We start from the raw sequence: 22,979 nt of genomic DNA, 5'->3' as shown, positions 1-22,979 counted from the left end.
CTGTGACCTTATATCTTCTACTATTAGAAATGCAATCCAGCCATCCTCAGTAAAAGAGGTTGAGTTCTATTGATTTCTTCATGAATACAGAATTTAGATTTTTGACAACAGAAATAATGTTAACAAGTAATTCTGTTCATCCTTTGTAATTCTTAAACATCTGTATGGAAAACAAAGAGTGAGGGTATCAAATCTTGGTATTGATTTCAAAAGAAAACACGGTGTATTGTTTTCCGTGTCCTGTGGAGAGCATCTTTTACATCTTTATTCCTTAAACTGTAGATCAAAGGATTCAACATGGGAATAACCATGGTGTAAAATATTGAAGCCACTTTATCAGTGTCAAAGGAATGACTGGATTTGGGCTGCATGTACATAAATATTAAAGTCCCATAGAAGACAGTGACCACTGTCAGGTGGGATCCACAGGTAGAGAAAGCCTTGAGCCTTCCCTCAGCAGAGTTCATCCTGAGGATGGCTATAAGTATTAGTAGGTAGGACACAAGAACAAGTAGAAGAGAGGAAATCAAATTAAAAGCAGATAAATACAACAATATCACTTCTATTTCTTGTGTATTTGAGCAAACCAAAGATAACAAAGGAAGACTGTCACAATAGAAATGACTAATAACATTGGAGCCACAGAAAGACAAAGTGAAAATCTTAATCGTGATTAGAAGAGCCACAATTGAACAGTAAAGATAAGGGATTACTACAAGCACCCAGCATAGTCTTTTTGACATGATAATCATATAAAACAGAGGCTTACAGATGGCCACATATCGATCATAGGACATTGCAGACAGAATATAAATTTCACAAGCAATGAACATACTAAAAAAAGTCAACTGGATAGCACAAAGATAAAATGATATTGTGTTTTGATCTACAAGAAAATTTTGTAACATTTTTGGTCCCACAGCTGTTGTATAACCCAGATCTGTAGTAGCAAGGTGTCTAAGAAAAAAGTACATGGGTGTATGAAGCCTGGAGTCCACCACAGTCAGGATGATCATGCCTGTGTTGCCAATCAGGGAGGTCAGATAAATGCTGAGGAATAGTCCAAATAATGGGGCTTGCAACTCAGAGCGGTCAGTGATGCCCAGCAGGATGAATTCAGTCACCATTGTGGAGGTGTGGTTCTCCATTCACATTTACAGAAAGTCCTGTCTTGAGTAGAGACATTTGAATTGTGAATAGATTTCAAATATCATATTACTCAAAGTAGTTTCAATAAAATATCTCCAATTATTTTAATTTACTTTTTAAAATTACTCTATTTCAAAGATGGACACATACTCCTATGTATATAAATGCACACAGAAATGAAGACATGTGGCTGGAAAGACACAGAATTGAATCTTTGGTTCTTGATTAAAGTTTTAAGTGGAAAATAATGTAACTCCTTCGAAATAATATTTTCTTTTTCTAACTATAATGAGAAGAGCCAGTTTAATTCAATATTAAGTATTTTAATCTATAGAACATCTTCCTATACCTAACATCTAGCCAAAGAGTCATTCAGTCTTAATTCCTATTAATACTCTCAGGATGTGAGAATTTTGCTATGCAGCCAGATACCCATGTCTAAATTAATACATATGAAATTGTATGAATGTGTATAATATAGTATAGAGAGAATATAGAATGAATTCTTGAAATTGCTTTAGTTGGATTGATTTGCACAAACATTGTTGAAATTTATTTTCTTATGTTTTTACTGTTGATATGATTATGACCATATTTTTTCATTTAACAATTTTATATTTTTGATTTACTATATGATGGATATAAATAATAATTCATCTAGCTATACCTACTAAATATAATACATATGCAAATATCAATACTTAGCATATACATATACTTACTAATTTTTTTACAGATGCACTTAACTCAGGTTTTATGTATAGATGTACTAAATCCTAACACATTAAAATGGATCATTTAGTGTTGTTGCCACAATCCATTTTGGTCAGATCTATGCATACGTTTTATGTTACGCATTACACAGAATTGTCTTGATTTAAAGAAACTAAACAGCATGTAAATAAGGGTACATGTGCAACCTGCTTACACAATACATAGCATGTACAAATATTCCTTTGGGAAAATCCAGTGAGATGTGCAAATTAAGTTTTTGGCATATATAAAATCAATAGGTCCCTGCATGGACTTTTCAAAACCTGAAGCAAAGGTAAATGATCAAACAAGTTTGTGCTTCCCACACATGGTTAGTAAAGACCATGAACATAACAGTTTCAAACAGTCACTGAATATACTATCATACCTGAAAGAATTTTCATTATAAATATGTGTACATATCATGTACAATAGAATCTTATTTTCTTTGGAAAATCTGAAAAGATGAATAAAGGCCATGGAAACAAGGTATCTCCAAACTACCACGGTCTGTATCTCTAAATGCCCAGAGGTTATTTTTCTAATTTCCTATAATTTTAATTAATATTGTTTCATTACTAATAAACTTAATAAAGATGTATTCAATGAGAAAATAATTTATTGTTAATAAAAGGGAAAAACAAAGTATAGGAAAACTATAACAAATAGTATAATACCCTGAAAAATTATATTGTCTCCTTCCTATAAAGTAATATTTTTTGAAAGAACACTTTTATTATAATATAACTTATTTTTATACAGTGAATCAAATACAAACCATTAAAATCTAGAAAAATATGAAGAATGCTGAATTTAATTAAAAGAATTCATTAAAATTGACTTATGAATGAATTTTCAGGATACCACATTAATTAAGAGGTAGTATATTATAATAGTAACTGTTTAGTAATAGCATTTCTCATCATGGCTACCCATGTTTAAAGCTTTATACTGGATAAATCTTTAGAGTAGAGTACATACCAGAAAACCAAAGGAAAGTGCAATATGATAGCATTTGCATGGATAAAAACAAGGGTCAGTAAATATTTCTTTGGTTAGTTCACAGGAACAACCAAATTAGACAAATCTTGCAAATTTGACATAGAACTCAACGTAATAAGGCATGCCTGAATAATTCCAATGTACCAGAGAGAAATTTATAGGAGGGGAATAATTCTTACTTTTGTAGAAGGTGTACATGTTGATGTTTTCTGAGAAAAGTCAGAAATAAAATGATATGAATTGTAATCATGGAAGAAAGTGCAGCCTCTGAGTAAATAAGAACAAAATCACCCAGCAGTCACTCTTCTGTGTACAGCTGACTGTATTTAATTGACACTTCACTCACTTGACAGGTTGTTTTATAGTGTGGTTTCCTGATAGTATTCCCTTCACTATGTAGTCATTTTGTATATTAATCATACAAAATTATCAATTATTGCATAGGTGATAATCACTTGATCTCAGTTCCTTTTGCCTTGGTTTAATTTGCAATGATATAAAAGTAAAAATTTAGGTACACTTAATATCAATTTTCTTATACATGAGGACAGATATGCATTTTTCATCTTAAGAAATTTAGGACTCAAAGAAAAGAAAAACATTATTTAGTATAAATTATTTTGTTCACTGACACTCAAATGCTATTTTTCAAAACTCTAATCTCAGAAAATTACTTGTAGTTAGTACAAAAAGAAGCTTTCCATTGTCACAAAGATATTTTGAGTATCTCTTGGCTGTCAAGTAATGGTTTTCACACCCATAATGAAACAAAGGAATCTTTACAAAAGGATCAATGGCTCAATGGCGCAGATAGATCTGTCCTCGGGTAAAATTATTGAGTGTAGGGACTTGAATTTGAGAAAAAGGACACAGGTTGGAAGGGAAAACTGATTCATGAACTTGTCCTCTGATCTTTGCACATATGCACTTGCACATAATTAATTAATACATTGTAAACATTTTAAAGATTAAAAGGTAATTATATCTACACTTTTCCTCTATGAGAAATCACTTGTTATCATTTCAATTATTTAAGATACTTTACCATAATGGATTTCATTATGATAATTTCATAAATATGATTTTGTCATGTATTGTTCTAATACCCCCACCACTTCTATATATATAATTTCATTCTTTGGATAGTTCTTATCTTTATGCAAGATTCTTTACCACTCAGGGTTTATGATCATCTTTGTATGGGATTTTTAATAATCTAGAAACAAATATAATTGAGCATTGGTGAGAAAATGCTATTGACTTAATACTTTTGTTCTCAAATTCCATTTTTTTAAATGACATCAAGTCTTCTCATCTAGGTCATCCACTAACAAGAAAATTGAGTGTGTGTGTTGTGTGTGTGTGTGCGTGTGTGTGTGTGTGTGTATGTGTGTGTGTATGTGTGTGTATGTGTGTGTGTGTGTGTGTGTGTGTGAGAGAGAGAGAGAGAGAGAGAGAGAGATAGTTAATATAGTTAATACATTCCCTCAACCTCAGTTAAAATGTCCCACAGCGAACATGAAAAAAGGAAATGAACAGATATTATTGCTGCCCAGATATCTTGGAATATGAGAAAGAATAGACAATGAAACACAAATAAGCATCTCTAGATGGTGAACCTTTAGTAAAGAATGTCCACATTTCCTTAGGCTTAAAGGACAGGGCTCTGTGGGACACTTTGTTACCTGGTGTGTGTAACTCCTCCTTTCCGTTCCCACTGTGGCTCTTAGCTCAGGTTTCTAAGATCTAATTTTGCACATTTTTAAACCATAGAGACTCTCCCTGAGGAGACATCAAGAAATTATTAATTACCAGCAAAGTTTTGAAAGGCTAATGATGTAATGCCTAAAAATTATAAAGTTTCAGGATCAATTTGTTTTCAGCTGCAATTTAGTTACTTGTCGTATAGGTCAACATTCCCACTTACAAGTAATTATCAAAAGTAGTGCAGCTAAGTTCTCAAAGGTGAATATGTGCTCTCATGGTTCTTGTGCCATAATGTGGTCAGGATATAAAAGAAATAAAATATCTAATCATGAATGAATGAACAAGAAAGTTACTTTTTACAAAAAATAGAGTACAATTTAATTATTAAAATGCAAGATATGATACCAGGGATGAACATGGAGAACACCAAGCAAAGTGAAATAATCCTCAATAACGTGAGGATAAAAATGATAAGTTTTCTATTATATGAATTACAAGAAGCTAGAATAGAGGGAATAAAATTATAATCTAGAGAGAGGAACATTATCACTGCAATCTTGTATATATTTGGACAGACCAAATATAACAAATTAAGACCATTACAGTAGAAAGGAATGATGCCATTGTACACACATAAAGATAAAATAAAAATCTTAATTGTGAATAGAACAGTCACAATTGTGCAATATGATAAGGACTGCTACCAGTAACAAATATAATCTTGACATGAGGATCATCAAAGCAAGAGGCTTACAGTGGAACATAGTATTCATTCAGCATTGAAAACAGGATAAAGAAATCTCTCAAGCAGTGAAAAAAAGATAGAAGACTAAGTCCAAAAGTCACAAAGTCTAAAGGATACTAGGTTTTGATCTACAGTATTTCTAACATTTTGGTTCCAACAGCTCTTGAATAAACAAGAACTCTAATAGCTAGATGTCAAGCAGGAAATACATGGATGTTTGCAGCTTGGAGTCCATCACGGTAATTAGGATCATGGCTAAGCAGCTCATCAGGGAGATCAGATAGATAAGAAACAATCCAAAAATTAATGCCTATATCTTAGGGTGATTTGTGATGCCCAGCAGGGTGAATTCAGTCACCACTGTGAGTTGTGCTTCTTAATCTCAAAAAATAAATATTGAGATTATAAATTTTTAAACAAAAAAGCTAGAATTTACTGACTAAATGTAAATCTTACTGAGTAAAGACCGGCTGATAAATATGACAGAAATTGTACTACTGTGGAATTAGCATGAGAATAATTTCATTTCTATAGCTCTTTTTGCAGCTTCTTTAACCTCTTTGTTCCTGAGACTGTAAATCATTGGATTTAACATGGGAATCACAAGTGTATAAAACACTGACACCACCTTCTCTTGTTCTACAGAATACTGGGAGCTTGGCTGAATATAATTAAAACTTAAGGTGCCATAGAATATAGTCACAGCAGTCAGGTGAGAAGCACAGGTGGAGAAGGCTTTTTGTTGTCCAGAAGTTGAGCGTATTCTCAAAATGGCCAGAGCAATGAATAAGTAGGATATGACCACAACCAAGAGAGTACCAATGGCAATAACTCCAGAGAAGATCAAGAGCAAAAATTCGTTCATGGAAGTGTCAGAACACGAGAGTATCAGCAGCGATGGTATGTCACAGAAGAAGTGACCCACTATATTAGGCCCACAAAAAGACAGCTTATACAGACTTAGGGTGTGTGTCAAAGAGTTAATAGTTCCACCTATGACTGACCCAATAACCAGCATGGTACACTTTCCCTTAGACATGGATACCATATAGAGCAATGGGTTGACAATGGCTACATAACGGTCATAAGCCATCACTGACAGCAAGAAGCCTTCTGTGGTGACAAGCACTCCAAAAAATAAATGTTGTATGATACAAGCAGAGAAAGAGATGGTTTCTCTTACTACCAAGAGGCTAATCAACATTTTTGGTGCAATGACTGATGAATAACAGGCATCTACAAATGATAGGCAACTGAGGAAAAAGTACATTGGTGTATGGAGTTTGGGGGTAATGCAGATTAAGAGAATCATGCCCAGATTCCCTAACAAGGTAATAGCATAAACCACCAGAAATAAAACAAAGAACATTATCTTCAGTTCAGCTCGATCAGTCAATCCCAAAAGAATGAACTCAGTAACAACTGTACAATTCTCAGAAGCCATTCCCATTTTATCAAACCTGAGGAAGGAAAGACAGGGGTTTAGAGTATACAAAAATAACTTGGTGTTTATAAAATTCAAGCAGAGACATTATATGGTTTAATATAACTAAATAATACATAAATGTTGCTTTGTTTATATACAAAAGGGGAGGGATGGCAGAGAATCAAATAATAGATAAAAGATGTTCTGATAAACCTCAAGAAACCATATTATTTTATAATTACCTAATTTTTTAAAAAAATAATATAATATTGCTTCTTTCTGACAATGGTCCCCACAAAAAATATACTAATAAAATTCGTAGTTCTTAGTAAGAGAAACTTCCTCTTGGTTATGTTAGCCCAAAAAAATTCCAAAAAAATAAAAATACAGACCATTGCTATTGCCTTTTACTGGCTCTAAGAGGTTAGAAGTAAGGCACTTCTGATGAGGGTATCACATGCTTGGGACACAGAATGAGCTGCATCTAGTATTCAAAAGGTTCCTTTCTCTGGTCTAGGTTAAATACTACTAGAAATTCTGTGCAAGTGCCAAGAAGTGAAGCAATACATAGTCTTATATAGCTGTGACATCTGTGATCCACTACAGTGATCAGCATGACAAAAAGAGTCATATAAAGGTACAATACCTGCTCACATATTGGCAATAATCATTGGAAGTCTAAGCAGATTTAAGGCCAACTAAACAGGAAGAATATCATTCTGAATTCTATAAAGCTATTCAAATTCATTGGGTCGGTGGGATCATGGATTTAGCAATTAATCTACTACTGTCACTTTGATTAATCATAGTACCTCCTTAATATATTTTAAATTTTAATCTTATGACTATATGTAAATACAATTCATCATAAAAGCTTCTCTTTATAGCAAAAGGAGACCAACTGATCATGGAGGATACAGTCTCAGTGAATATTCAATCCAAAGTTCCCACATCTATGGTGCAGAGAACAATGCAGAAGAGGGTGTGGAAAGACTGTAAGAGTCAGATTCCAGAAAGTCTACTGTGAAACATACTTTCCCTGAAATTAGTAAAAATAAGGCAATGAAAAAGTGGGGAGGAGATTCGAACACATAGGCAGTGGAGAAAATTTCCTGAACAAAACACCAATGGCTCATGGTCTAAGATCAAGAATCGACAAATGGGACCTCATAAAACTGCAAAGCTTCTGTAAAGCAAAGAACACTGTTGTTAGGACAAAACAGCAACCAACAGATTGGGAAAAGATCTTTACCAATCCTACATGTGATAGAGGGCTAATATCCAAAATATACAAAGAACTCAAGAAGTTAGACTCCAAAGAGCCAAATAACCATATTAAAAATGGGATACAGAGCTAAACAAAGAATTCTCAGCTGAGATATATGGAATGGCTAAGAAACACCTAAAGAAATGTTCAACATCCTTAGTCATCAGGGAAATGCAAATCAAAACAACCCTGAGATTCCACCTCACACCAGTCAGAATGGCTAAGATAAAAAACTCAGGTGACAGCAGATGGTGGCGAGGATATGGAGAAAGAGGAACACTCCTCCACTGTTGGTGGGATTGCAGACTGGTACAAACACTCTGGAAATCAGTCTGGAAGTCCCTCAGAAAATAGGACATTCCACTACCTGAGGACCCAGCTATACCTCTCTTAAGCATAAACCCAAAAGATGTTCCAACATACAACAAAGACACATGCTCCACTATGTAAATAGCAGCCTTATTTATAATAGCCAGAAGGTGAAAAGAATCCACATGCCCTTCAACAGATGAATGGATACAGAAAATGTGGTACATCTACACAATGGAATACTACTTAGCTATCAAAAACAATAACTTCATGAAATTCATAGGCAAATGGAATGAACTAGAAAATATCATCCTGAGTGAGGTTACTCAATCACAGAAAAATATACTTGGTATGTGCTCATTGATAAGTGGATATTAGCCAAAAAACTCAATTACCCAAGTTGCAATCCACAGGCCACAGGAAGCTCAAGAAGAAGGATGACCAAAATGTGGATGCTCCCACTCCTTCTTAAAAGTGGGAAAAATATCCATAGGAGGCGATATGGAAGCAAAGTTTAGAGCAGCGACTCAAGGAATGGCTATTCAGAGCCTGCCCCACATGTGGCCCATATATATACAGCCACCAAAACTAGATAAGATTGATGAAGCTAAAAAATGCATGCTGAAAGGGACTGCAAATAGATCTCTCCTGAGAGACACATCCAGAGCATGTCCAATACAGAGGTCAATGCTAGCAGCAAACCACTGAACTGAGAATATGACCCCTTTGGGGGGAATTAGAGGAAGTATTGAAAGAGTTGAAGGAGCTTGCAAACCCATAAAAACCACAATGCCAATGAACCAGAGCTTCCAGGGACTAAACCACTACTGAAAGACTATACATGGACTGACCCAGGTCTCCAACTGCATATGTAGCAGAGAATAAATAGCCTTGTTGATGCACCAGTGGAAGGAGAAGCCCTTGTCCTGCCAAGGTTGGACCCCTAGTGAGGGGAATGTCGGGGTATAAGGGGGAGTGGATGGGGGGGACACCCTTATGGGGGAGGGGGAGGGAATAGGGGGCTTATGGACAGGAAACTGGGAAATGGAATAACATTTGAAATGGAAATAAAGAAATATATTCAATAAGAAAAAAACTTCTGTTTTAATTAAGTCTTTACCACAATATAATTAAGCCTCCACCACAAATAAATAAGTTCAATTATTCAGTACTTGATTTAATTTATTTTATGAGCTTGGTCCCTTGAATAAAATAGAACTTGCTTTTATATATCTACATTTGTCTCAATCTTCCACATTATATTAGTAGATGAAGAAAAAGAATATTTTACAGAATGAAGAGATAAAATAAATGATAAATGATAATCTTTATGTCAGCTTTAATAATTTAATTTACTTAATATAATTGCAACTTTTTTTTTGTTTTTTTTTTGGAGCTGGGGACTGAACCCAAGCGCTCTACCACTGAGCTAAATCCCCAACCCCATAATTGCAATTTTAATACAGAGAGATGGTTTGACATTATGCTACCCTGGGATTCCAATATGTTGATAAAACTTACTGTATTATGTTGAGAGATTCACTTATCTTTTCTCAGCTTTACAGCAGGTACACAATAAGTGTTGATAATAAAATAGATGGGCAAGTATGTCAGAAATACATACCTAGACAAACCCAATGTGAGTGTTTAAATTACTTACTTTATTTAATTTTTTACAGAAAAGATAATGGTCACAAACTTGGCAGAATTATCATAGCAAAAATGGCCATCCTATCAAAGGCAATCTACAGATTCAGTGCAAGCCCCATCAAAATCCCAACACAATTTTTCAAAGACATGGAAAGAGCAATTCTCAAATTCCTCTGGAAAGGCAATAAACACAGAAGAGTGAAAACAATTGTTAACTATAAAAGAATGGCTCAGTGAATCACCATTCCTGACCTCAAGCCCTACTACAGAGCAATAGTGATAAAAAAACAAAAACAAAAAACAAAACAAAACAAAACAAAAACTGCATGTTATTGTTGCAGAGACAGATAGGTTGATTAATGGAATAATCTTTCAATCCTTCCTCTAATTTCACCAAAGGGGGTCTTGTTCTCAGTTCAGTGGTTTGATGCTATCATTCACCTCTGTAGACTTGATCTTTGACCAAGAAGCCCAAGTATACAATGGAAAATTGAGAGCATATTCAATAAATTGTGCTGGTCTAACTGGATATCTGTATGTAGAAAAATGAAAATAGACCCATATTTGTCACCTTGCACATAGGTCAAGTCCACGTGGATCAAGGATCTCAATATAAAACCAGATACAGTGAATCTAATAGGAAAGAAAGTGCAAAAGAGCCTTGACCTCATTAGCACAGGGAAAATTCTCCTAAACAGAACTCCAGGGGTTCACACCCTATGATCAAGAATTTATGGGACCTCATAAAACTGGAAAGCTTCTCTAAGACAAAGGATATAGTCAATAAGACAAATTGGCATCCTACAGATTGGGAAAAAAAGCTTCACTAACTCCACCAAAAAAAAAAAAAAAAAAAAAAAAAAAAAAAACACATAACCCAATTTTTTAAAAAAAAAGGGATTAGAACTAAATCAAGAATTCACAACAGAGGAAACTCAAACCATTGACAAGCAGCTAAAGAAATGTTTAAAGTCCTTAGTGATCAGAGAAATGCAAGTCAAAATGACCCTGAGAATCTAACTTACCCCAGTCAGAATAGCTAAGATCAAAACCTCAGCTGACAACACTTGTTGGCAAGGATGTGGAGAAAGAGGAACACGTGTCTCTATTGCTGGTCGGATTGCAAACTGGTGCAGCTATTCTAGAAATTCATCTGGAGGAGGTTCCTCAGAAAATTGGAAATAGACCTACCTAAAGACCCAGAAATACCACTCTTGAGAATATACCCAAAAGATACCCCACCATGCCACAGGGGCACATGTTTGACTATGTTCCTAGCGGCCTTATTTATGATATTCAGAAGCTGGAAACAACCCAGATGTCCCACAACAGAAGAGTGGATACAGAAAATGTGATTCACTTACACAATGGAATACTACTCAGCTACTATGAACAAAGACATCCTGAGTTTTGCAGGCAAATAGATGGAACTAGAAAATAACATTCTGAATGAGGTAACTCAGACTCAAAAGATCATGCATGGTATATTCTCACTAATAAGTGAATATTAGCCAAAATAAAAGTACAGAATACCCAAGATACAGTCCACAGAACTCAAAAACCCAATAAGCTGAAGGGTCCATTTGAGGATACCTCAGTACCACTTGGAGGGAGAAGAAAGCACCCACAAAGGGGGAGCGAGTGAGGCACAGGGGAAGGAAAGGAGATGGAGGTTGGGGGGAGAGGTGAGCATAATTGGTTATTGGGTGTGGGAAAAGAACTGAAGCCCTGAAGGCCAGCAGAAAGAATGGAAACAGGTGACGTGAGGAAGGAGGTTGGGAGGACCCCGTAGAATGTACCAAGGACCTGGGAAGTGAGAGAATCTCAGGATTCAAACGGGAGAACCATAGATGAAATGCCCTCCACTTAGTAGAGGGAACTTATTGAACCCACCTCCAGCAGAAAGACAGGGATGGGGGAAAATGTGAAGTGAAATTTTCAGGTTTTTTTTTTCTTTGATACATTATTAGGCTGCATGATTTAATGACTTTTCACTTCTTCTTTGAAATACCATAATGATAGCAAAAATGTAAGACTTAGGAGTATTTATGTAAGCTCCAGTCTTTAAGCATAGCAGAATATGACTAATAGTGTCAGTGACTGCCTATTTCATATGCAATATGTTTTAAGTTGGGCCAGTTATTGGTTGGCTCCTTCTTTATTCCTGAAAATTTTGTAGGCAGGACAAACTTTGGGTTTATAGTATTGTGGGTAGTTGATGTTCTCCTCCTCCTCTGGAATTCCCACTTGGCTACAGGAGGTGACCACTTCAGTCTCAGTGTCCCCCAGTAGTAGAATATATTAGCTGGGGTCACCACCATAGACTCTCTAGAACCTCCAGTGCCACAGGTCTCAAATTACACCGGAGATAACCTCCACTGATTGCCATTCTCATTCCCAGTCCTCTCCTATAGCTCCTCTCCCCTCACCTTGTTCCCATCCCTATTCCCCTCCTCACTCCTGCTCCCAATATCATTATATACTACAATTGAATGTAAAAGAAAAGCACATTTAAAATTTCTTTAACAATATTCAATTACTACAAGCATACTATTAAATACAATGAAATAAGTTAAGGTTTTGACTTATTTAAATTTGACTTAGTCAAAATTTCAAGTTATGAACTAGTTCCATACAAAGAGATAAAAATGCCAATGTGATTGGCAAACAGTCTACCAGGATAAGCCATAGTTTTTCAATACCTTAGAAAGTTGTATAAGTAAATTCTCCTTTAACTCTCAGACACATCATTTAGAGCAGTAATAAAAGTAATAAATTTTACACAGAATATCTATCATGATAGACAGTTTTAATTCACAAGTACTTTGGAATAAATTGAGCTACAAATGTAATTTGGAAATTAAATTGGTTTTTTTTTTGAGATTATGGCAGCTTAGGGAAAGTAAAAAAAATAGGATGAAATAATTTAACATTAATTTAATTACTTCTAACTTTATAATCAACATATGACTTTTCAGACAGTACAAATATACTTCTAAATACTATACTTAATATGGAATAATCAAAATAATGAGAATAAAGATTTTACTATATAAATGTAACTTACCTAATATTAAATTATAGGTTAAACCTTAAGGAACTGGAATTTTCTCCAGGGTTTCTTCCCATTACTAAAAATTAATCTTAGATAACTATATGATATACAAATTATTAAACATATTAGTATAGGTAAGTATAGGTGGCCTAGTGTCAAACAAAATATTAAATGAAAATGTAATACACAATAACCACAAGAATGAATGAATGAAACTTAACGTATTTTTCTACAGGGGAACAAACTAGATACTAGAACCCCCCCACACACACATATATGTATATGTATATATATAGTCTATCACTGGCTGGTAAACCTTGCAGCTTACAAAGCATGTAGATTGGCAAGTGAAACATTAAGAAGCATTGCACTCTCAAGAGACATAATTATTTCCCATGGTTCAAATAGTCCCCAAAGTGTATAATTAACTACAAATTTAGAAAGAACAGCATACATAGCATTTTGAATCCAATAAAAAGTTACAGAACCAGAAATTGAAAACAGTTGAGTGTTAATGAGGTGTGTTACCTCAGTGTCGTAAGGACAGACATTACTAGAGTAAACACCACTGCTGTTTCTATTCATAGATATAAGGTGACTCACATTATCTCTACCTTAAACCTTCTTTGACAGTTAAAGATATTTTCTCTGTCTCTGACAGAAGATATCTATCTATCTGTATCTCTAACTTTTTCTCTCTCACACATACTTTACAGAAATATACACATAAATTTCTAATTTCTGAAAGTAGTGAAATATTTAAAGATTCATAGTTTTTGAATAACTACCAAAAAATAAAAGACTGTTTTGGCTCCAACAGGACAGTTGCACATATGAATTTTGGTAACTGTGATATCATAGGTAATTACGTTGCAAATTCAAGGCAGAACAAACTCCAACCAATAGCAGAAAGTTAGTCATAAAGTCCCATCTACAGGTGAAAACGCATTGTCAATTGATATCTGTTATAAGGAGAGAGCCAGCAGTCCCTGTAAAGTTAGCCATACTCCAGGGGAAGGCATGCATGAAAATCTCTCTCTCTCTCTCTCTCTCTCTCTCTCTCTCTCTCTCTCTCTCTCTCTCTCCCACCCTGCCCCAAACCGTGTGTGTGTGTGTGTGTGTGTGTATGTGAATTAGACTTGAAGTTTTTTTTTCTTTTTTTAATAGGATATATATATATATACATATATACACACACATATATATATGCCTGACAGGAAAGGTAGAATGGATCTTGATCTGGGGGAAGTTGTGAGCAGGGATATGTGGTCCAGACATATTTTATGAAATCTTCAAAGAACTCATATAAAAATTAGGGGATAGAGCCAGTGAACTCTCAAATAAATACATGCCACAGTTTAAGGTCTTACAAAAGACAGAAGAACCCAAGACCTAAGTACAAAGTAGAAAATAATTTAAATTAAATAATTTAATGAAAATAAGAAAGTAGCCCTTTGTTGTACCGATTTACTCTTTCTGCACCCATTCCCCTGCCTTCTAGGCCTTTGGTGCACAGTCAGATGCCTTAAGTGGCCTTTTCCCCCTGGATCTCCATTATCTAGACAGAAGAACAAGAAGATGACCTTAACTCTGGTCTTATATAGATGATAGAGGACTGTAAAGAGGAAATGAATAAATCGCTTAAAGAAATAAAAAAAAACAAATAAAAAATTACAAGAAACTAACTACAATCAAACAGGTAGAGAATTTTAAAGAGGAAACAAATAAATCCCTTAAATAAACATAGGTAAATACAACTAAAGAAGAGAAGAAAATAAATAAAATTGTCCAGGAATAATAAAAGCTGCAAGAGAAAACGACCCAGGTAACATACAGAGGCATACATATCAGTATTATTCCCAACTTCTCAACTCAGAATATAAAAGCTAGAAGGAACTGGACAGATATGTTGCAACTACTAAAAACAAATAAACAAACAAACAAATAAATAACACACACACACAAACACACACACAAACGCACACACACACACACACACACAAACACACACACACACACACAGATGCCAACTTTGACTACCCTACCCGGCAAAATTATCACTCACCATACAGGGAAAAAACAAGATATTTCAAGACAAAAAGACAAACTTAATTTAAAGAACATTTACAATCTAACCCTACAGAAAGTATTAGAAGTAAACTCCAATGCAAGGACGGTAAATACACCCAAGAAAATACAGGAAATAAGTGATTCCATTCAAGGAAAACAAAAACCAAAAAAAAAAAAAAAAAAAAAAGAAAGAAAAGGAAGTTCCCAATTCTGCTCACAGGCACATGTGCACGTACACACACACACACACACACCATTCACACACACATACACACACACATACATACAGATGTACACATACACACAGAGAGAGAGACAGAGACAGACGGAGAGCAAGACAGAGAGAGAGAGAGAGAGAGAGAGAAACTAACACCACCAACCTCAAAATAACAGGAATTAACAGTCACTGGCCATTAATATTTCTCAACATCAATGAACTGAATTCTCTAATAAAAAGACATGGCCTAAACAATGGATGACCCATCATATAATTTCATATAAGAAACACACCTCAGCAATAAAGATTGAAATGATTTCAAAGTAAAGAGCTGGAAAAAAGACCTAAGGAGCAAGCTACAGTAGCCATTTTGCTACCTAGAAAAGTAGAATATCAACCAAAATTAATGAAAAGAGTTCAGGAACGATATTTCATACTGTGATAGTATATGCTTGGCACAGGGAGTGGCACTATTTGGAGGTGTGGCCTTGTTGGAATAGGTGTGTCACTGTGGGTATGGGCTTTAAGACCCTATTCCTAGTTTTGTGGAAGTGAGTATTCTACTAACGGCCTTCAGATGAAGACATAGAACTCTGAGGTCTGCCTGAACCATGCCTACCAGGATTATGCCATGTCCCTGCCTTGATGATGAACTCTGAACCTGTAAGCCAGATACAATGAAGTGTTTTCCTTTTAAGAGTTGCCTTTTGTCATGGTGTCTGTTCACAGCAGTAAAACCCTAACTAAGACACCTGACTAAAGGCAAAATTTATCAAGATGATATCTCAATTCTGAACATCTATGGCCCATTTAAAAGTGCACCCACATTTGTAAAGGAAACATTGTTAAAGCTTAAATCACACATAAAAACCCAGAAAATCGTAGTGGGTGACTTCAACACCCCAGTCTCAACAATCGACAACAGTTCATCAAGACAAAAACTAAACAAAGAAATAAAAAACTAACTGACATAATGAACCAAATGGACCTAACAGATATCTGCAGAACATTTCACCCAAACACAAGAAAATATACCTTCTCCTCAGCAGCTTCTCCAAAATTGAGCACATAGTCACAAACCAAGCAACAACAGATAGAAGAAATTTGAAATAGCGCATTGTATCTTATCACACCATCATGGGTTAAAGGTGAACTTCAAAAAAAACAGAAAAATCGTGAAGTGACACATTCATGGAAACGGAAAAAATTCTAACAAGTCTCTGGGTCAGGTAAAAAAGAAAATAAGTAATTAAACACTTTCTAGAATTCAATGAAAATAAAGGCATAACATACCAAAATTATGAGATACAATGAAAGTAGTGCTAGGAGGAAAGATTATAACAATAATTGTCTCGGTAAAGAAATTATAAAGTTCACATACAATCAATTTAAAAGTACATATGAAAGCTCTAGGAATAAAAACAAGAAGCAAACACACCCAAGAGGAGTAGAAGGAAGGAAATAATCAAAATCAGAGCAGAAAATAAATCAATTAGAGACAAAGAAAACAATACAAAGAATCAGTGAAACAAAAGCTGGATTTTTTTTTAAAGAAATCAACAAGATAAACAAAACTTTAAGCAAAATAACTAAAAGACAGAGCGACAGTATCCAACAAAACAAAATTAGAAATGAAAAGTGAGACATAACAACAGAAAATGAGGAGATTCAAGGAATCATTAGGTCTTACTTCAAAAGCCTATACTTCAGAAAAATTGGAAAATCTTAATTAGATTGTCGTTTTCTAGACTGATACCAGCTACCAAAGATAGACTGAGAGGAGCCCAAGTATTTAGACACCCCTCTAACCCTTAAGAAAATAGAAGCATTGCTTTTAATAGTACTCCATTGTGTAGATGTACCACATTTTCTGTATCCATTTCTCTGTTGAAGGTCATGTGGCTTCTTTTCAGCTTCTGGCTATTATAAATAAGGCTGTTATGAACATGGCAGAGCATATGTCCTATTATATGTTGGAGCATCATTTGGACATATGCCCAGGAGTGGTATAGCTGGGTCCTCAGGTACTATTATGTTCAATTTTCTGAGAAACCACCAGGGTAATTTTCAGAGTGGTTGTAACAGCTTGCAGTCCCATCAACAATGGAAGAGTGTTGCTATTTCTCCACACCTTGCCAGCATCTGCTCTCACCTGAGTTTTGATCTTAGCCATTCTGACTGGTGTAAGGTGGAATCTTAGAGTTATTCTGATTTGCATTTCCCTGATGAATAAGGATGTTGAGGATTTATTTAGGTGCTTCTCAGCCATTTGGTATTTCTCACTTGAGAATTCTTTGTTTATATTTGTACCCCATTTTAATAGGATTATTTGATTCTCTGGAGTCTAACTTCTTAAGTTCTTTGTACATATTAGATATTAGCTCTCTATTGGATGTAGAATTGGTTAAGATCTTTTCCCAATCTGTTGGTGGTCATTTGGTACTATTGATAGTGTACTTGACTTACAGAACTCTTAGGCAAATGGATGGAAGTAGAAAATATTATCTTGAGTGAGGTAACCCAGTCACGAAAGATCACACATGGTATGCACTCACTGGTAAGTGAATATTAGCCCGAAAGCTTGGAATATCTAAGAAAAAATTTACAGATCATTTGAAACTCAAGAAGAAGGAAGACCAAAATATGGATGCTTTATTCCTTTTTAGAAGGGAGAACAAAATATTCATGGGAGGAAATACAGGTACAAAGAGTGGAGCAGGGACTGAAGAAGAGGTCATCCAGAGACTGCCCCACCTGGTATTCTATTTCATATGCAGCCACCAAACCCAGTCACTATTACTATGCCAAGAAGTGCTTGCTGACAGGAACCTCATATGGATGTCTCCTAAGAGGTTCTGCAAGAGACCTACTAATACAGATGAGGATGCTTGCAGCTAACCATTAGACAGAACATGGGAACCCCAATGGAGGAGTGAGAGAAAAGGTTGAAGGATCTGAAGGGGTTTGTAACCCCATAGGAAGAACAAAATATATCAACCAACCAGACCCCACCAGAGCTCCCAGAGACTAAACCACCAACCAATGAGTGCACATGATGGGACACATGCCTCCAGCTGCATATGTAGCAGAGTATGGCATTATCTAGCATCAATAGGAGGAGAAGCCCTTGGTCCTGTGAATATTATGGAGTGTTGAGGTGGGAGGGGATGTGTAGTAGTGGGTAGGTGGTAGTGGGAGCATCTTTATGGAAGCAGGGGGAAGGAGGAGGGGTTATGGGAGAGGGGGAAAGAGGATAACATTTGAAATGCAAAGACATAAAATATCCAAAAGATAAAAGTAACAAAAAAAACTAGAAAAAAATGAACTTCATAATGATTTCTCTGATGAACATTGATGTAAAAATACTCAATAAAATACTCCCAAAATGAATCTAGGAACACACCAAAAGCATCATTAAGAAAAGGAAATATAAACAGTCATTAAAAGTTACCCAACCAGAAAAAAGCCTAGGACTAGATGGTTTTAGAGCAGAATTCTACCAGACTTTCAAAGAAAAGCTAAAATACCAGTAGTCCTCAGTTTATTCCACAAAATATAAAGAGGTAACACTAACTACCCAACTCCTTCTATGAGGCTACAGTCACCATGATACCTGATCTACTAATCCACACAAAGCCTCAAAAAGAACTAGAATTTCAGAGCAATTACTCTTATGAATAGTGATGCAAAAATACTCAGTAAAATACTCACAAACTGACTCCAGGAACACGTCAGAAACATCATCCATCATGATCTTGTAGGTTTCATCCAAGTGATGTAGAGATGGTTCAATACATACATATCCACCAGTATAATCCACCATACAAAAATACTGAGATTAAAAAAGTAATATAATCATCTCATTAGATGCTGTATGTAACCTTTAAAAAACCTAACACCCATTCCTCTGAAAAGTCTTGGAGGAATCAAGGATACAAGGTGCAAACAAAAACATCATAGCAATATGCAGCAAGTCAATAGGCAACATCAAGTTAAATGGAGGGAAACATAAAGCAATTTCACTAAAGTCATGAACAAGTCAAGTCTGCCTACTATCCCACTATCAATTAAATACAGTACTTGAATTTCTAGCTAGAGCAATGAGCCAACGAAAGGTGATCAATGGAAGACAAATTGGAAAGAAGTATAGCTTTTTGTGAATGATGACAAGATATACATAAGCATTCCCAAAAGTTATCAAAGAATTTCTACAACTAATAAACACTTTCAGTGAAGTGACTGGATACAAAATTATTCCCCCCCAAAATCAATAGCCCTTATTTACATGAATACTAACCAGGCTGAGAGAGAAATTTAGGAAATAACACCTTTTGATATTGCCACGAATAATATTAAATATATTGGTGTAACTCTAACCAAGCAAGTGAAAGAATGACAATAACTTCAAGTCGCTAAAGAATGAAATTGAAGATGATAAGAAAAGGAAAAGATCTTTCATATCCATGGACCAGTAGGATTAACATACTAAAAATGGCCATCTTACCAAAAGCAATCTACAGATTCAATGCTACTCTCATCAAAATTCCAACAAAATTCTTTACAGACCTTAAAAGAGCAATTCTCAACTTCATATGGAACAAACAAAAACTCAGGATAGCCCAAAACATCCTGAATAGTAAAGGAGTTCCAGGAAGTATTACCATCTTCATTCTCAAGCTGTACCATAAAGTAATAGTAATAAGAAAAAAATAACTACATGGAATTGGTATAGGCAAAGAGATTGGTCATGGTAATATCCTGAAATAAACCCATATGCCTACTGATACTTGACTTTGACAAAGAAAGCAAAACCACACAATGAAAAAAAGAAAGCATCTTCTACAAATGGTTGTAGTCTAATTGGATGTCAGGAAGTGGAATAACACAAATAGATCTATATCTATTACCCTGCACAAAACTCATGCCCAATTGGTACAAATACCTCAGTATTAAAAAAAAAAAAAAGGATACACTAAATCTAATAGAAGAGAAAGTGGTGAACATCCTTGAACTCTTTGGTACAGGAAACAACTTCATCAAAAGAACACCAGTGGCTAAGACTCTAAGATCAACTTTGATAAGTGGTATCTCATGAAACTGAAAAGCTTCTGTTAGGGCACAAGCAATAGGACAGAATGGTAGTGTACAGATTGGGAAATGATCTTTATCAACTCTACATTTGATGTAAGGCTTATATCCAAAATATATTTTTCTTTTTTTCTATTAATTTTTATTACTTAAAACATTTTTATTGGATATTTTTATTTACATTTCAAATTTTATTCCCTTCCTAGTTTCCCATTCATAAGCCCGCTATCCCATCTACCTCCCCTTCTATAAGGGTGTTCACCCTCCCCAACCAACCCCACTTCCTGCCTCCCTACATTGGCATTCCCCTACACTGGAGGGGGGTGTGGTTTCCAGTCTTGGCAGGACCAAGGACTTTTTCTTCCATTGGTGCCCAACATGTACATCCTCTGCTATACAGGCAGCTGGAGCCATGGGTCTGTCCATGTGTAGAAAATGTGGTACATCTACACAATGGAGTACTACTCAGCTATCAAAAACAATGACATCATGAAATTCATAAACAAATGGATGGTACTAGAAAATATCATCTTGAGTGAGGTAACCCAATCACAAAAAAACACACATGGTATGCACTCACTGATAAGCCCAAAAACTCTATTTACCCTAGATACAATGCACAGATCACATGAAGCTCAAGAAGAAGAACAACCAAAGTGCTGTTTCTTCAGTCCTTCTTAAAAGGGGGAACAAAAATATTCACAGGAGGGAGTTTAGAGACAAAGTTTGGAGCAGAGACTGAAGAGCCTGCCCCCACCTGGGGATCCAGCCCATATATATAGTCACCAAAACTAAACAATATTGATGAAGCCAAGAAGTGCATGCTGACAGGAGCCGGATATAGCTGTCTCCTGAAAGACTCAGCCAGATCGTGGCAAATACAGAGGCAAATGCTAGCAGCAAACCATTGAATGAGAAAGGGGTCTCAGTTGGAGGGATTAGAGAAAGGTTTGAAGGAGATGAAGGGGCTTGCAACCCTATAAGAACAACAATGCCAACCAATCAGAGCTCCCAGGGACTAAACCACTACCCAAAGACTACAATATTTATTTTAAAAACCCAAGAAATTAACCACTAATAATCCAAATAACCCAGTTTAAAAAGTGGGTGTTCTTGCCGTAAAAAAATAAAAAAAAGTGGTGGAACTGGTTCCTGCAAGTACACTGGTGGTTGAAGTTCCAGCTCCAATGGGCCATTGGAAGTAGTGCTAATTTATCTCAGGTTAGCATCTCTCACATCAGATCTCTGCTAGCCATGAACACTGTCATTCCAGCTACCTGGTAAATCATGGTTCTACAAGTCCAGCTGTGGCTGGCCTATCACAGCTCCTTGCCAAGGACTCTGGCAACCCCAGAGATGACAGAGTAGGATAATCCAGATCCAGGTGGACTAGGTCAATTTTATCTTGTCTAGGTGGGCAGTTTATATCTTTATATTTTTTTAACAGATTTGATTCATTTATTTTTCTTGTATGAAAACCCTTATGTGGTAGCCACAGCTGGAGCCTGGGTCCTCTGAACAGGACTCTGGTGTGGGTTTTCACAAGATGGTCAATGAATTCCTGATAAGGAGACTTGGTGAACGCAGTCTCTTTCCAGAGGTCAGGGGTCAGGTAGCTGTAGGTCTTGGAGATGGCATCAAAGGTGGCCTTGGCAAAGTTGCCCAGGGTGGCAGTGCAGACACTGGCTGAAGTGTAGCAGTCATCTATACCGGCCATCATCAGTAGCTTCTTGGGCACAGGAGCAGAGACAATGCCAGTGCCTCTGGGGGCGGGGATGAGGCGCACCAGCACAGAGCCACAGCGGCCTGTCACCTTGTATGGCACAGTGTGGAGTTTGCCAATCTTGTTCCTCCCAGTAGCCTCTCCGCACTGGGATGATCGAAAGCTTGGCCAGGATGATGGCCCCTCCCATGGCAGTGGCTACCTCCTTGGAGCACTTAACACCAAGACCAACGTGGCCACTGTAGTTCCCAATAGAGACAAAGGCCTTGAACCTGGTCCGCTGGCCAGCCCTAGTCTGCTTCTGCACTGGCATGATTTTCAGAACCTCATCCTTTAGAGATGCACCCGGGAAAAAGTCAATAATCTCAGACTCCTTAATGGGCAGGGAGAACAGGCAGATCTCCAAGGACTTGATCTTCATGTCCTTAACCAGGCGACCCAGCTTGGTGACGGAGATCCACTCCTTGTCTTCAAGCTTTACCTCCCCGAGGCCCCGAAGGCCGCTGCTGAATCCTCCACACCTCCGCTGCGGCCTCCTAATCCTGCGCCCCAAGGTCCTCCGGGCCCTCCTGCTGCACCAGCGTCATCCGCCATTTGGTGTTTTCCGGAAGAAGAAGAAGAAGCAGTTTATATCTTTATTAATTGGCAGTGAATTTACTATATGTATGTATTGTGGACTGATAACTGAACATATAAACCTGATTTTTGGGTTGGGTTACAGTGTGTTGAGTCTTGATTTTACTGGGTAGTTGGGAGTTACTACCAGGGGCAGCTGCTGGGAGTGTGGGCAAAGAGCCATCGGGAGAGATACTAATCTG

The 22,979-nt window shown here is 36.3% G+C and overlaps 2 protein-coding genes and 1 pseudogene across 2 annotated transcripts; all 3 read right to left on the bottom strand.

Annotated features, from left to right (window-relative positions):
• Nucleotides 1–206: 206 nt before the first annotated feature.
• LOC116900287 (olfactory receptor 8K3-like) lies at nt 207–1,154 on the bottom strand. The gene has a single exon (XM_032902042.1). It carries the CDS (start codon nt 1,146–1,148, stop codon nt 207–209), a length of 942 nt encoding a protein of 313 aa, XP_032757933.1. The 5' UTR covers nt 1,149–1,154.
• Nucleotides 1,155–5,861: 4,707 nt separating this feature from the next.
• Nucleotides 5,862–6,800, bottom strand: LOC116900286 (olfactory receptor 1052). Its single transcript, XM_032902040.1, has one exon. It carries the CDS (start codon nt 6,798–6,800, stop codon nt 5,862–5,864), a length of 939 nt encoding a protein of 312 aa, XP_032757931.1.
• Nucleotides 6,801–21,919: 15,119 nt separating this feature from the next.
• On the bottom strand, nt 21,920–22,755 carry LOC116900285 (annotated as a pseudogene).
• Between the last annotated feature and the right edge of the window lie 224 nt (nt 22,756–22,979).

Source organism: Rattus rattus, chromosome 5 (genome assembly GCF_011064425.1).
Source record: "Rattus rattus isolate New Zealand chromosome 5, Rrattus_CSIRO_v1, whole genome shotgun sequence".
Classification (NCBI taxonomy): Eukaryota; Metazoa; Chordata; class Mammalia; order Rodentia; family Muridae; genus Rattus; species Rattus rattus.
The sequence above is the reverse complement of the archived record's forward strand: the minus strand, read 5'-3'. Positions and strand labels throughout refer to the sequence as shown.

Coding starts and splice junctions, on each gene's coding strand:
- LOC116900287 (XM_032902042.1), bottom strand. CDS start 1,148: ATGGAGAACCACACCTCCACAATGGTGACTGAATTCATCCTGCTGGGC.
- LOC116900286 (XM_032902040.1), bottom strand. CDS start 6,800: ATGGCTTCTGAGAATTGTACAGTTGTTACTGAGTTCATTCTTTTGGGA.